At 40.0% G+C, this 13,985-nt stretch overlaps 1 protein-coding gene across 2 annotated transcripts in view; it reads right to left on the reverse strand.

The window, feature by feature from the left end:
* Nucleotides 1-13,985, reverse strand: part of LOC130173280 (ephrin type-A receptor 6-like) — a 53,204-nt gene that overhangs the window by 24,954 nt on the left and 14,265 nt on the right. For both annotated transcript variants that reach the window (XM_056382357.1, XM_056382368.1), the window contains exons 3-6: nucleotides 7,056-7,184; nucleotides 6,240-6,389; nucleotides 5,982-6,143; nucleotides 5,631-5,859 (exon numbers count right to left, since the gene is read on the reverse strand). In XM_056382357.1, coding sequence (XP_056238332.1) covers nucleotides 5,631-5,859; nucleotides 5,982-6,143; nucleotides 6,240-6,389; nucleotides 7,056-7,184 — 670 coding nt within the window. The remainder of the gene's footprint in view (nucleotides 1-5,630; nucleotides 5,860-5,981; nucleotides 6,144-6,239; nucleotides 6,390-7,055; nucleotides 7,185-13,985) is intronic.

Consider the following 13,985-nt stretch of genomic DNA (forward strand, 5'->3'; position numbering starts at 1 on the left):
CGAATGACTAATCAATTATCTGACTAATTGTTAGCCCATACAATTTTGCTTTCTATACGGCTATTTATTCATTTCTTGACCATTTTACATAGCTATTGCTTTAAATTGCAGACGTGTAATTGAAAAAGAGAATGACAAGTGTGAATGAGAGATGACATGCAAGGTACAGTGAAAATAAAACATGCAAGAAGGTAAGAAATATAAGGAAAAAACAATCTGCATAAACAGGTGGACATAGTTGAGTATAAGTAAAAGGGATGAGAGATAAACGCGCAGACAAAAAGCATCGCCAAAATCGCGTCGCTGGTTAGCTCCTAATGAGAAGAGTAATTTGTCACCCAGCTTCCAATTTTAGAGGCACCTCATTCACTTGGATATTACTTTCCTCCTATGCTCACCTCCTGCCAAAGGCAACAAACACACACATTCATTTGAATTTCCAGCTGCTCCCTGCTCCCTGTTATGAGCTGGGAAGATCACCACCAAAAAGCAATTACAATACTCATACCACTATTTCCATCAAAAATTTTTTGAAAACATCCACACACACACACACACACACACACACACGCGCGCACACAGACAGATAATGAGATCCAATTTGTTCACTATCAGTTGTTGGGCTTTTTGTCATGGAAGGCATTCTTATTCATGAAAGGAACAATATTGGCACAAAATATATATTCCCACTCAGAGCAGATACTGCTGTGCACACAAAACAAACAACAATCATGCAGAAACAGTATGTTTCACCATCTAACAGCTTTACAGCTTAAACTAAAGATGTTTTTTTTCATTATCAATTATTCTGCTGGTTATTTTGTCAACTAATCAATTTAACATTTGGCCAATAAAATGTAAGAAAAAAGCGGAAATGTCTGTTCTTCCATCAGTCCAAACCCTAAAGAAATTCAATTAACTATCATATATATGAAAAAGAAAATCAGCACATTTTCATACTAAGCAGGAAACAGCAATACATGTTTGGCATTTTTACTTGATTAATCTAAATAAAAAATTCAATTCTTTTTCATTAATTTTCAACTAATCAAATAATTGGCAATTTCAGCCTTAAATAGCTTACTTGTCTGTTTTTGATGGGACTGGCATGTTACCAGTCTTGATAATATATGGTATGGAGCCATAGCATGTGTTTGACTCTTTTCAATCCCATTTAGCAGTGACTGTTACATAAAAAGTCACAGTCTAGTTCCTGACAGCTAAGTGACTAAAAGTAAACTCTTATTACTTAAACCTGCATGTTTTTTGGCCACTTGGAGGACAACGAACCATTATTGTATAATCAACTTATAAATGTAATATGCGTTCATTTGGACTTGTGTACAGTGTACACCTGACAAAGGAGAAAATAAACTCACTCTGTAGCTCTGTATTAGTGTCCACCAACTCCTAGGTAAAGGAGTTGTATTCAGCAACTAGTCGCTAGCTTGATGTGTATGCTGTTTGGTGCTCTGCAGATGGTCTGATTTTTAGAGCATTTTGCTGCAAAAAGTTGCCTGCCTGCTAAAAACACTGACTGATGAGTTGGGTGATATTTCTGTAAGGATCATCACTACAAGAGATTACACACAGTAATTAGATTCATAAAAATATTGACCAGAGCAAGAAACCTTGGCCTCAGGTTAGGCTTAAGATTTGAATAGATAACCTACAGGGGTTTAGTCCAAGAAAGCACATCACCTGCACATTTCCAGGAATGTACTGACATGCCAGCTAAGAGATTCTGAGTTGTTTGGGTGCACAGAGTTGAAAATTTTCTCTTGGCTTTACGTTGTCGGAAACAGATGGAGCCAGAGACTATGTTTACCTTGGTCTCTCAGCTTTGATATGCAGATGGGAAGTTCACAGAGAATGAGTGATGCTCTAGTCTGGCTGAGCTGCGTTAAAAGCAAGAGCAAACACAGTCCTTAATGGACACGAGAGGGGCACAGTGACTCAGATACAACTCAGACTATGTATTGATTTCCTCATTTCCTATTCCACTTTACCTGATTTTAAGGTCACAAGTTTGCACCTTGCCTCGCCTGATCAATCCTGCGTCTCCAGACAGCACAGGTCATCAGTGACTAAATATTTCCAATTTCTGGAGAACTCTTGACATGGATTGCCATGGGGAAAAGAGAAAAGGGAAAAGACTGATGGACTTTAGTGTGTGATTCTGAAAATGTGTCTGTTCGTTTGCTTCCCTTCCTCACTATTCATCTGTACAGTAAGAGGAGAAACTGAGCTGTGTTGTTATCAACTTTATGAAAAGTATGAGAGTTGTTTGCGGCAAAACTCGTCAGTCAAAAGGTTTTACTGAAACCAAAATATTTGAACATAGAAGATTTTTTTCAGCTATTGAATGCAACCACTTAGCCTACTGGTGGGTTTTTTGGGTTTTATCTGCGGATCAGTTCTGATTCAAATGAAATTCAAAAAGACATCTCTGTTAGCTTCCCCCACAATTCACTGCCTCTTGAATATGATGCTGTGACGAAAGGATGTGGAACAAATAGCATTAGCACTATGATGTTGCCTTATCTAGGTCATGATATAACCAGCCTATCTCTGAGTAATCCTCTTGTGGTTGACACTGTATGAAAGGAATAGCATAATAAAGCACTCGATTGAGATGTCAAAACAGTCTGGCAGAATGCTATTGGGGTGGAAAGCAGTGTTTGATAAGCGCTGACGCCTTTGTTTAGGCAGCTGGGAGGGAAAGAAGGACGTGTTAGCGCAGAGCTTATATTTTGGAGTGTTGGGGTTTTCCCTATTCTCTCTCTCTATCTCTCTCTCCTCTCTCCCTCTCTCCATTTCTCGCTCTCTCTCCCTCTTTTGCTCTTTCCCCATGCTGCCTCTCAGACAGCTTTGATCACAGTACCCTTTGAAGCAGTGTTCCAAAATGAAAACGAGGAGAAAGCAGAAGTCATCGCAAGTTCATGCCTAAACTTCCTGCAACTACTTGCAAAGTGCACATCTTCATCACAGCATAAGCTCTGCAAGACCTATGGAAATTATTGATGAGAAAAAATAATTGGTCATAACTAATGAAAGCCATAAATCATTTATTACAAGGCCATAAGGTGTTGTTACGATTGATCACTTCTTCTAACCCTAATGAGTTTAAAGCCATGAAGTCCACAGCAGAACGTTCTTGGTAGTTATAACCTGACATCTTTGAACACAACAGTAACTACTGCACAGCGGAGCAACACAGCTTAGCTGTGTCTCTGGTTTCCATTACTCGTGATGCTACATTAGTATTTCAGAGAAGGGTGAATCTTATAGAACCAGCCATTTTGGGAAATACGCTTGTTTTCTACCAGACTCTCACTCAGATGATAAGATCGATACTAGTTACATGTCTGTACGTCCAGTGCAGTATATAATCCAGAGAAATGTTCAGCAGGCACAAAGACTGGACTCTTTTGAATGGGCTTATCTTGCCCTGTCAAAAGGAAAAGTATACTCTGTGACTCATATTTTAAAGTTTTATTTTAGAGCTGGAATAATTAGTCAATCACTAATTTTTCAGGCAAAAAAAGTCAAATATTCTCTCATTTCAACTTCTGAAATGTGAGGATTTGCTGCTTTTCTTTGTCATATGTGAACGTTAATGAAATGTCCTTGGGGCTTTGGACTGTTTGTTGGACAAAGCAATTAATTTGAAGACATCACAGATGGCTCTGGGAAATTTGACATATTCACTTTTTTTTTTTTACTCTATACGAGACAATAAAAATCTAATTTGAAGATGAATCAATCATGAATATATTCATTAGTTTTATTCACATGTTGTATTTGGCCAACGTTTTGCATGCAGGAAGTCCCGCAGACTGTTGTCAGTTATTACCATGTATTCGATATAGTGATTGGCTCCACCGTTCACCTAGGCAACTGTGCAGAAGTCTGTGTCTTGACCCCCATCAGTACTCTCATTAATTACCTGTCATGTCAATATGGTGCATTTACTTGTGTATGCTAAGGTGAGTGTTGTTTCAGAAATTATGGCAGTGTATTTCCAACCATTAAGTTACCAATGATTAACTCATTCTTAGACAAACACATTGTTTTCCAAGTGCCAAGTCGGTCACTGCTGCATGAGTTACTGACCCATTCATTTTAGCAGCTGCCAAGATCCCCTTGATACTGTTGCAGCTACATTACAATGGAGAGAAGCGACTACTGTCAGCTGGAGGGGATCAATAGGGAGTATAGATGTAGGACATATATGAGGGACACTGAGAGAGCGCTGCTCCTAAGCTGCCGTCTCATCAGTAATCTCTCCTGACTTCTGTGTTGTTTAACTATGTCTTTGAGATGATTGAGAGCAAGAGAGAAAAGATAAATAAAAAGCAGATAAAAGTGAAGAAGATAAAAAGGAAAATTACACCCGAGGAGCAAATAAAGGAGATATTACAGCCTGTCTTACATATCAGCTGTACTAATGACTGTTGGAGTTCTCTCTGTAATAACCTGAGTAACCACATCACCACAGGGGTACTACATGAATTTCACCCCGACCAGCTGAGTCTTTCTGTAATTCTGCAAAAATGTAGTAAGTAACATGAAGCACACTTTAATTGTAATTATGCAGCGTGGCTCAATTTTGCTTCTGCCTTAATTACAACAGTAAATCTGAGCCTCATGAAAGAAACAGAGAGTTGGAGGAGTTTTAGAAAAGACTAGGTGTGAGCTAAATTAGCTGTGAAACTAACAAATGAAGGCAATTAGCCAGCTAGCCCCCAGTCTGTCTGCACAGTCTAATTGAGAAACCAGGCCAATGACTATCTGGAACAACTCAACAGTTACTTTTTCTTAATCTGTTCTGCTGACAATGGGCCACATTTAGGCTATGCTGATTTGACAATAGAGCGGAGGCATCGCTAAAAAGCCTTTTGTGGTATTTATCAAAGGTTTTAAATTTGAGAGCTTTTATGAAAATGTTAAGTGGTTGAATATCTACCACAGGATGACATTTATCAAGGTAACATCAGACATAAACAGCACAAATCCAGAAACAGCTTGATATTACAAGAAAATACCTTCTCATTTGAACCACATGATTGATACTGAGAGACCTTTGTGAGAGCCATAGTAATGATTTTGAAACATCAGAAATCTCAGGGTGACACACACTAATCTGTTCATATTCACATTGTTTAGGGTCTCAAAGCAGAAGAGGGTCACAATGAGAAACAGCTAAAGTGAGAATTAAGAGGGAGGAATGAAAAGAGAGGGAGGAAAAAAAGGGACCAGGAGGAGAACGAAGGGGGAGTGAATGAAAAGCAAACGAAGTGGACAAGAGAGGAGAGGAGATGACAAGGGGAGGTGGAGCTGAAACGAAATGAAGAGATATGTGGATGGAAAGGATCAGACAAGGATGCAGGATCTTAGAAGGGGAGGAGGGGATAGCAGTTCTGTAAACTCCTGCAGACAACTGGGGAGGCCTTAGAGATTTGTTAATGTGATGCAACGCCTTCTCTTCTCTTCTCCCTATTTCTCTCTATTTGTTTCCTTCTCTGTATCTGTAGCTTAAGTCCGCTGTTGGTGAAGTGTACTGCTCTAAAATTAGCCCAAAAACACACACACACATGCGCACAAAAAAATCCAAAACAACTTCTCACCCCGGCAGTATCCATCCATCTCCTCATGGCCAATGCTGCAGACACAGCGGCCCAATGGTACCAGCCAGTCTCCATCAGCACCACAGTACAATTTGGGTGTGTCCCTCTCCTCTGCATTCTCCACGCATGCACCCCTCACTTCCACCAGAGAGGATGAGTCCATATGTGGCACGGTGTCAGGAAATGCTGCCAGGTTCCTTAAAGTGGATGGGCAGCGTTTGTAGAAGACCTTATGTGGAAGAGAAAAACAGAAAGGTCAAGTACTTCTGGTCTTGTGAACGACTTGATAAAACTGACAAGTTCATGGCTGTAGTTCGCGCAAACATAATTCCCACCACCATGTTCACTGACCTTGACAGACACAAGAGCAATACAAGCTCCCACATCCTGGAAGGCCAAGTAGAAGCCCTTCTGTGTGACCGGTCCCACCTCCCTGACCTCCGTATTGAGGCGAAGCACGCGATCTCCAAGATCTGTCTGTGTAAAACTCTCATCTGCCGCTATGGTGTCCACCTTAAAAGGAACAACAAACACTTTATTAGTGCAGTTCATTGCTACCAGTAGTGTAACAGAAAGCTTTTTTTCTATGATACAGCTCCGATAACCAACCTTGGCATAGTCAATAGGCCGAAATCGTGTCCCTGCAGGGAGCGGTTCATCTGTCTGCAGATAAAAGAGGTTGAAGGTTTCCTTACAGGTGCCAGACACCCAAGGAATGGAGTTGCAGTCTCTCAGTGTGAAACGCAGCTCCACATATACCTGAGTTAAAGTATAGATAAATGAATAAACAAATGATCACAAGTTTATTTGACATTACAAATACAAGGTGATTAAACATTCAACTACACATAACGCCTGACCATAAAAAACTGTTTGTTTTTTTTTTCTTCAAAAAAATCTACAGTAAGAAGGATAAAGCATCCACAGTCACAGACAACTTCGCCGAATAAATGTTAAAATAGATAAAGTGATAAAATGTAAAGGCTTTTGCTATTTTAAACTAAACAGGCAGGTTATTTGAACATGTGATGGCTCTGGTGGCGTCAGCCCAGCCAGACTCATAAGGTTTTCAGTTTGTGATTCAGCTGGTGATGAGCACCACTCCAATCACTGTGTAAAAAAAGCAATCCTCCACCCTCTTTGATTTATCATGGACGTTCTGTTTTGACTTTAATGGAAATCAGTCCCTCTCTATCAGAGTGAAGTATTGTTTTTTGTCACTTTACAATAAATCTGCCTGCCTTTTTTTTTTCCTCCCAGTATGCTACACAAGAGTTTGCGTTTACTCCAGTCACTTTCCCAACCTTGAGGCAATGACACAACAAAGCTCTGCTTCAATACTACTTCATCTGATCCAAGTTTCAGGCAAAGATTTCTGAACTAGTACAGTATGTTTCTTAGGAAGTGTTGTAATGTGGTCCAGACCCTCTGAGCAGCCTGCCGCTGGATCCATCCAGACCGTAACCAGTTGTTCTGGTTTGGCTCCATCACATGGCAAACCTGGAAGGTGTGAATAGGTCTGTTCTGCTCATCCATCTCTGTGATAGCATCCCACTGTAAAAATACAGGAAGCAAATTTGGGTACATTTGTAAATATCAAATGTCACAAATAGCAAACAATTAGGAGAATTTAACTACTAACTTTATTAGTAGCTAAATCTATTTGTTGGTAAAACAATAGCAATTTTAACCTTCAGTTAATTTTTGAATAGAAAGGTTTGACATCTATGTATGTAACACTATATTTGGTATTAAATTTTTTAAGTATGTTTCTGTTAGGCATGTATGCAATATTAAGGACTATCCTGCCAGCATTACTAGATACCATTTTCATTTGGATGAACTGGCCCTTTAAGAAAACAGTAATTTGTGAATTGCTGTAAGAGACTGCGATTGGCTGATATGCAATTATGTTGTGTACACACTCGGTTATGGGTAATTTAAATCAGTATGTACTAGAGTTCAAATTAATATGAAATATAATAATATGGATATTATGTTGGAATGATCTGGCTGTTCAACCCGTGCACCTTCTATTGCATGTGGTGAAACTTCATTTCTATAGAAACATGACATTTTAGAGACACCACGTTAGTTTCACCAATGTTTTCAAGCTGTTGCATCAGCCAGACTCTCATTTGTCTGCTCCGTTTTAACGGTGTGATGATAGAACTTCAAAAGCCCTAATATGTATTGACAGAACTTCTCCTGTGGCATTGAATGGGTAGCTAGGATTGTGTCAGTTACACTGCTGGACATGTAATTATATCTCAAGAGAATAAGATACATGGGAGATATGGTAGCAGTTTGGCTTGATTCTGTCCTGGAAAGGCCAGGGTAGAGAAATGTACAGCATGTAAAATACTGAAAAACTGTTATTGTAAAAGGTACGTATGTATGTATGTATGTATGTATGTATTTATGTATTTACATATGACAATAAACTATTCTGCAAATAATTTTGAAAGAAAATATTATTTCATCTTTAGCCAATGTAATAAACTAGATTACATTTAAAATGGGATTTAAATGAGGGCTAAACTGTTGAGGTTAAGATGCTATGAGCCCTTGAAAAAGAGTTAACATTTAGCACACACACTCACACAGATCTTCCTAGAGCAGTGGTTCTCATGGGGGTCACCAGGGGTTGCAAGATTATTTTCGGGGGTTGCGGGATGGATAGGGATAAATATTGTTCTAGGACGATTTTTCCATTAAATCTCGCATGGCAATGTTATGATGTAGTCATTATAAAACAGATTTGAGCCAGTGAGTGAAATTAGTGTGCGTGAATCAGTGAGAGAGAAGTCGTCTCCTCCAGCTGGAGTAGCAGACTGACTGTGACACTACAGCACAGCGGCAGGTGCTAAACGTTAGCTAGCTTCTCAAAAAAAAAAGTCTGCCAGCTCTAGATGGGGACCAAGAAGAGATATGTGAAGGTGGGCCAACTCAAAGTAGCATTACGACGTCAAGTTCAACTGAAAAACGTAAGGGGCTGGCAGCTCCGACAGATTTGGTCTCCAACAAGCGTCACAAGGTCAGTACACAAGGTTTGTGTGCGTCTGGTAGCTGTCATGTGTGATAACAAACCCTCAGATAAACGGAGCTGAGAAGTGTGTTTGCAGCAGAGGGTTGCTCAGTCTTCCAGTGCTATGAAGCCTGTGTCCTGTACGGAAATAAATGCGTGTACGTGCATACAGCAGTGCAAACAGGGCAAGTGAAGTGGGTCACTACAATATGTTTCAAAGGTGAGTCGAGAGAGGGGGTCATGAACCCAAACTTAAATTTGGTTCAAAAGGGGGCGGGGAGGTGTGGGGGTTCAAAAATGTTGAGAACCACTGTCCGAAAGTGGTGTCCTGTGAAACCAAGTGGGTCTTCAAAGTCCAGGGCTTACCCAGAAACATGAATAATGAATAATAGTTATAGTAATGTTGTTATTTCATGTCCTACATGTTAGCAAAGTTAGGGATGGGTTATGCTTGAAAAGAACTAGTTTGTGCGATTCATTGTCCAGGTCAGGAATCTAATGTATTTATAGTTGTTCAGAACGGCCACACTGGAAAGCAGAGTAACAAGCCAGTTGTAATAGAAAGGGTGGGGAGGTGATATTGTTTAAAAATGGGGATAATGGTGCAGACAGTCTCTCATGGAAGATATTCATAGCCTTGCACTCAGTTGTACACAAGAGAAGTGACAAATTGTTGTGTCAAGAATGAAAAGAAGCTGGAGAGGGACAAACCCTGACTCCTTTCTCATCTCTGTACAGTCTGCCAGAGCGTGAAGTGGATGTGAATAACGGATTGTCGGTTTCATAAAGGTATAGAAATGGGGGTATGGGGTTTCCAAATACATTTGACCAACTGACAAGCACTTCTGAAGAAGCCTAATATAATATGTGGGTGCTTTCTATTTAGCTAACTTGCTATCATTTCCATGTTTCAATGGAAACTAATGGAAAATTAATTACCAGGAGACTACCTTCTATTGAACTTATGGTATCATTAAAGCTAAGCTTGAACCAGCCAATGGAATACTGAAAGGCATGTTTTGCTTGTGTATTGTAATGATATAATGAAATAGTATTTATTTTGCCACACCAGCCCTCTCTCCCCAATCATGTCCCTGTTCAGAGGCTAGATCCTCCAAACAGCCAACAGAGGTGGGTGCTTGTTCCTGTGTCTCCTCCCCAAATGAGACAGTGTAGCTTCACAGAAACCAGACCTAGTGGTGCATTTGTGTCTTCCTCAACAACAAGTTCAAAATTTCCATTGCAAAATATTACACTAAGCTGCAGAGGAGTTGCACACAGCAGTGCAACACACTATGATTAACAATATACCTAAGCTGCTAACAAGAACAAAAAGCAGAATTCATGCCTGTCTTCCATAATTTACAGCAGTGCCTCTTTCAGCGGTTTATTTCATGTGATGCAAAAAGAGAGCCAACTGAGAGTATTTAAGATAAAATACAATGCAGTTACATGTAGTTATATGACCCTTTTTTGACATTACAAGTTCATATGGACCACTTGAACGCTCCATCAAACATGTGATGCAGCACAATGGATTGTGAGATCCTGAGGGCTGCAAAAGATACATGAGTTGTGTCTTCATGTGGGTAGAAGAAGGCTACATGTCTCGGCCACATTTGGATCAAGAGTGGAAAAGCTTTCTTTCCAGGATCCATCCCCTGAATTTGGACAAAGCTACTAAACAGATTTCCACTGAAGGGGGGTCATGATCTAGTAAAAAACTTCCACATAGGATGAACCTATGCATCCTTCCTCTGGAAGCCTTGGTTCTCTCCGAGATGCACAAGACTGAAGCTTCTTCAATGATTGCAGACTATTATTTCCAGGTCACAGGCTGGAGATCGAGGACACAAGAAAGCTAAGTAGCTAAATGGAAAGCACTGTGTGACAACTTATAGATTTAATTCTCCACCATATTGTTACCTACATTATGTACCTGTAATATCTCCAAAATGGGGTATTCAAGAGGAGTAAATTTTCCAAAGCTGCTGTGTTGAATGTGACACGCATACTTCATTGTAAAACACACACATATACATACAAGCGCACACACACTGTGGCTACACAGCCCTTAATGAAGAATTTATTGAATGCACTGCACAAAGAGAGAGAGCCAATAAAAGTAGATGACAGACAGAATGAGTTGTGCCATGAAGGAAATTGAAACAACTGAGGTAGAGTGTTCTCAAATGTAAAATATTAAATAACACTTTAACCTTGACTGCAGTGTGCAAAAGCAATTAATCTTATATTAATTAAGCTATCTAAATTAGCTCTATGTGACACCCAAGGGCTAAATGATTAATCAATCATAATCACTCCCTCTTTCATCTGGAACTCCAGCCACCCAATAATGCAGTGCCCGTGCCTTTATGATGTTAAGTGGACTCTGAGGTAATATGTAATCATGCATATATCATTGCTATCATTGCTGTGGTAAATATTTAAGTTAAATGAGCAGAATCTAAAAATGGAGAAAACATCTGGGTATAGGATTTAGTTAAAAACCAACCACTGTTTTAACTACAGTGTACACATAATTAACTATTGTATGCATACCTACTACATAACAAGATACACACACTAACCGACCACTTTAGGTGCCGCTGTGCTTTAGGTACACCTGTTCAACTGCTCGTTAACGCAAATATTTATTAGGCCAATCACATGGCAGCAACTCAATGCATTTAGACGGCTAGACATGGTCAAGACGATCTGCTGATGTTCAAACCAAGCATCAGAATGGGGAAGAAAGGTGATTCAAGTGACTTTGAACATGGCATGGTTTTTGGAGCCAGACAGGCTGGTCTGAGTATTTCAGAAACTGCTGATCTACTGGGATTGTCACGCACAACCATCTCCAGAGTTTACAGAGAATGGTCCGAAAAAGAGGAAATATCCAGTAAGCGGCAGTTCTCTGGGCGAAAATGCCTTGTTGATGCCGGAGGTCAGAGGAGAATGGCCGGACTGGTTCAAGATGATAGAAACGCAATAGTAACTCAAATAACCACTCATTACAACCGAGGTATACAGAGGAGCATCTCTGAAAGCACACACCTTGAAGCAGATGGGCTACAGCAGCAGAAGACCACACCGCGTGCCACTCCTGTCAGCTATGAACAGGAAACTGAGGCTACAATTTGCACCGGCTCACCAAAATTGGACAATAGAAGATTGGAAAAACGTTGCCTGGTCTGATGAGTCTCAATTTCTGCCGCAACATTCGGATGATAGGGCCAGAATTTGGTATTAACAACATGAAAGCATGGATCCATCCTGCCTTGTATCACCGGTTCAAGCTGGTGGTGGTGCTGTAATGGTGTGGGGGATATTTTCTTGGTACACTTTGGGCCCCTTAGTACCAATTGAGCATCGTTTAAACGCCACAGCCTACCTTAGTATTGTTGCTGACCATGTCCATCCCTTTATGACCACAGTGTACCCATCTTCTGATGGCTATTTCCAGCAGGATAACGTGCCATGTCACAAAGCTCAAATCATCTCAAACTGGTTTCTTGAACATGACAATGAGTTCACTGTACTCAAATGGCCCTCACAGTCACCAGATCTCAAGCCAACAGAGCACCTTTGGGATGTGGTGGAACGGGAGATTCGCATCATGGATGTGCAGCCGACAAATCTGCAGCAACTGCATGATGCTATCATGTGAATATGGACCAAAACCTCTGAGGAATGCTTTCAGTACTTTGTTGAATCTATGCCATGAAGAATTAAGGCAGTTCTGAAGGCAAAAGGGGGTCCAACCGGATACTAGCAAGGTGTACCTGATAAAGCGGCCCGTGAGTGTATACTGTATACTGGGACCCTAACCCTTGAATATACAGCCCGGGCACTAGCATGGCTAAAATTTAAAATTCAAACGTTCATTCAGTTTTCACTAGTGAGAAGCAGACTATTGTTGTATACTACTGCAAGGCCCGTGCAGTGTTTTGGCACATGCCATTCAGCCTGTCATTTGTAATTTTTTCTGCTATACCGTGTAACAGTGGAAATGCTGTAGAAGTCATAGATGGGAACTGTTAGACTCACACTTGATGTGAGAGGAATTTCTTCAACATATGCTCTCTATATATTTCAGTGCCCTCCTTACAGACCTTGAAACAGAAACTTAGTATTTTTAAAGAAAGCAGGCTTTCTGGTTTGCATAAGATCAGCATTAAATAATTGGCGTTCCATTATGCATGCAAACAAGAGAAAATGGTGATTTGTCACTCTGTGTGCCTCAGTGTTCTAAAATGCACCCTTGGGATGTGGCATGGTTCAGAGCAGGGAAAACAAATGCAAACCGGAGTTTGAAAGATGAGCTGCAGCCCATGCTCTCTGAGGCAATCAGATATGCACCTACTAATCGCTCTGCCTATTAGCCCCAAGCTTAGCAGACTGCAGCAGACACAAACCAGGTTTTGAGCACAAGGTGTAGAACTAATGAATTTATTGGACTCGCACTAATATTACAATATCACAGTGGTTTTCTGAAGCTGGTCTGTAAAAAAATGCTCACTGATGACTTAGTTTTGAGACTGAGCCTATGATGAAATACTGAAGATTTGGAAAACCTATTTTAGGCCTGCTTTCTTAGTTTGATCCTTGAGTTTTTCACTTAGTCTAAAAAGCGATTCAAATATTTCTATCAACACAATGACACTTGAATTACTAAAATTAGACCTGCCCATATGAGTTGTTATATTAACTGTTGCTTGTTCAGGTGCACTTTAACAAAGTTTGCAACACAACATTTAATGACTAAGGTAGTGATTTGAAGGAGAGGGTTGGTGAATCATGGAAGACTTCATCATTATTACTTAGTAGATGAGAGTCCCAGTCCCTCTACAGAGTTGAAGCAGTTGCTCAGTTTCGTATGGCAGCCATATTAATGTATTGGAGTGATGCAGAGTGGACTGGTACTTGTGGCAGATATAGTTGCACTGGTGTGTAGCATTCTTAAGAGTGAAAAGCCCTTATCTGGACTGCATATAGTCCAGATAACCACACAATACAGAAAAATACAGAAACATACAGTACACTTGCGTTGTTGTTATTGTACTTGTACTAATGTGAACATATTTTTCTTTGTGTTTTGAAATAAATTAAAAAAAAATAAAAATGAAAATCATTTTTGAATTGTTTTTTTGTCATGTCACCACAGTAAAACATAGATACATATTAAATGTACTGATCAACCTGCAGCTCCTTTAACTGTACTGCCCAAAAATGTCAGTATATCATTACAGTCTGGATAAAATCATAAAAACACAACAGCACTGCAAAGAGAACAAATAATGCAAAAAAAACAAACAAAAACA

This window comes from Seriola aureovittata, chromosome 1 (genome assembly GCF_021018895.1).
Source record: "Seriola aureovittata isolate HTS-2021-v1 ecotype China chromosome 1, ASM2101889v1, whole genome shotgun sequence".
Taxonomy (NCBI): domain Eukaryota; kingdom Metazoa; phylum Chordata; class Actinopteri; order Carangiformes; family Carangidae; genus Seriola; species Seriola aureovittata.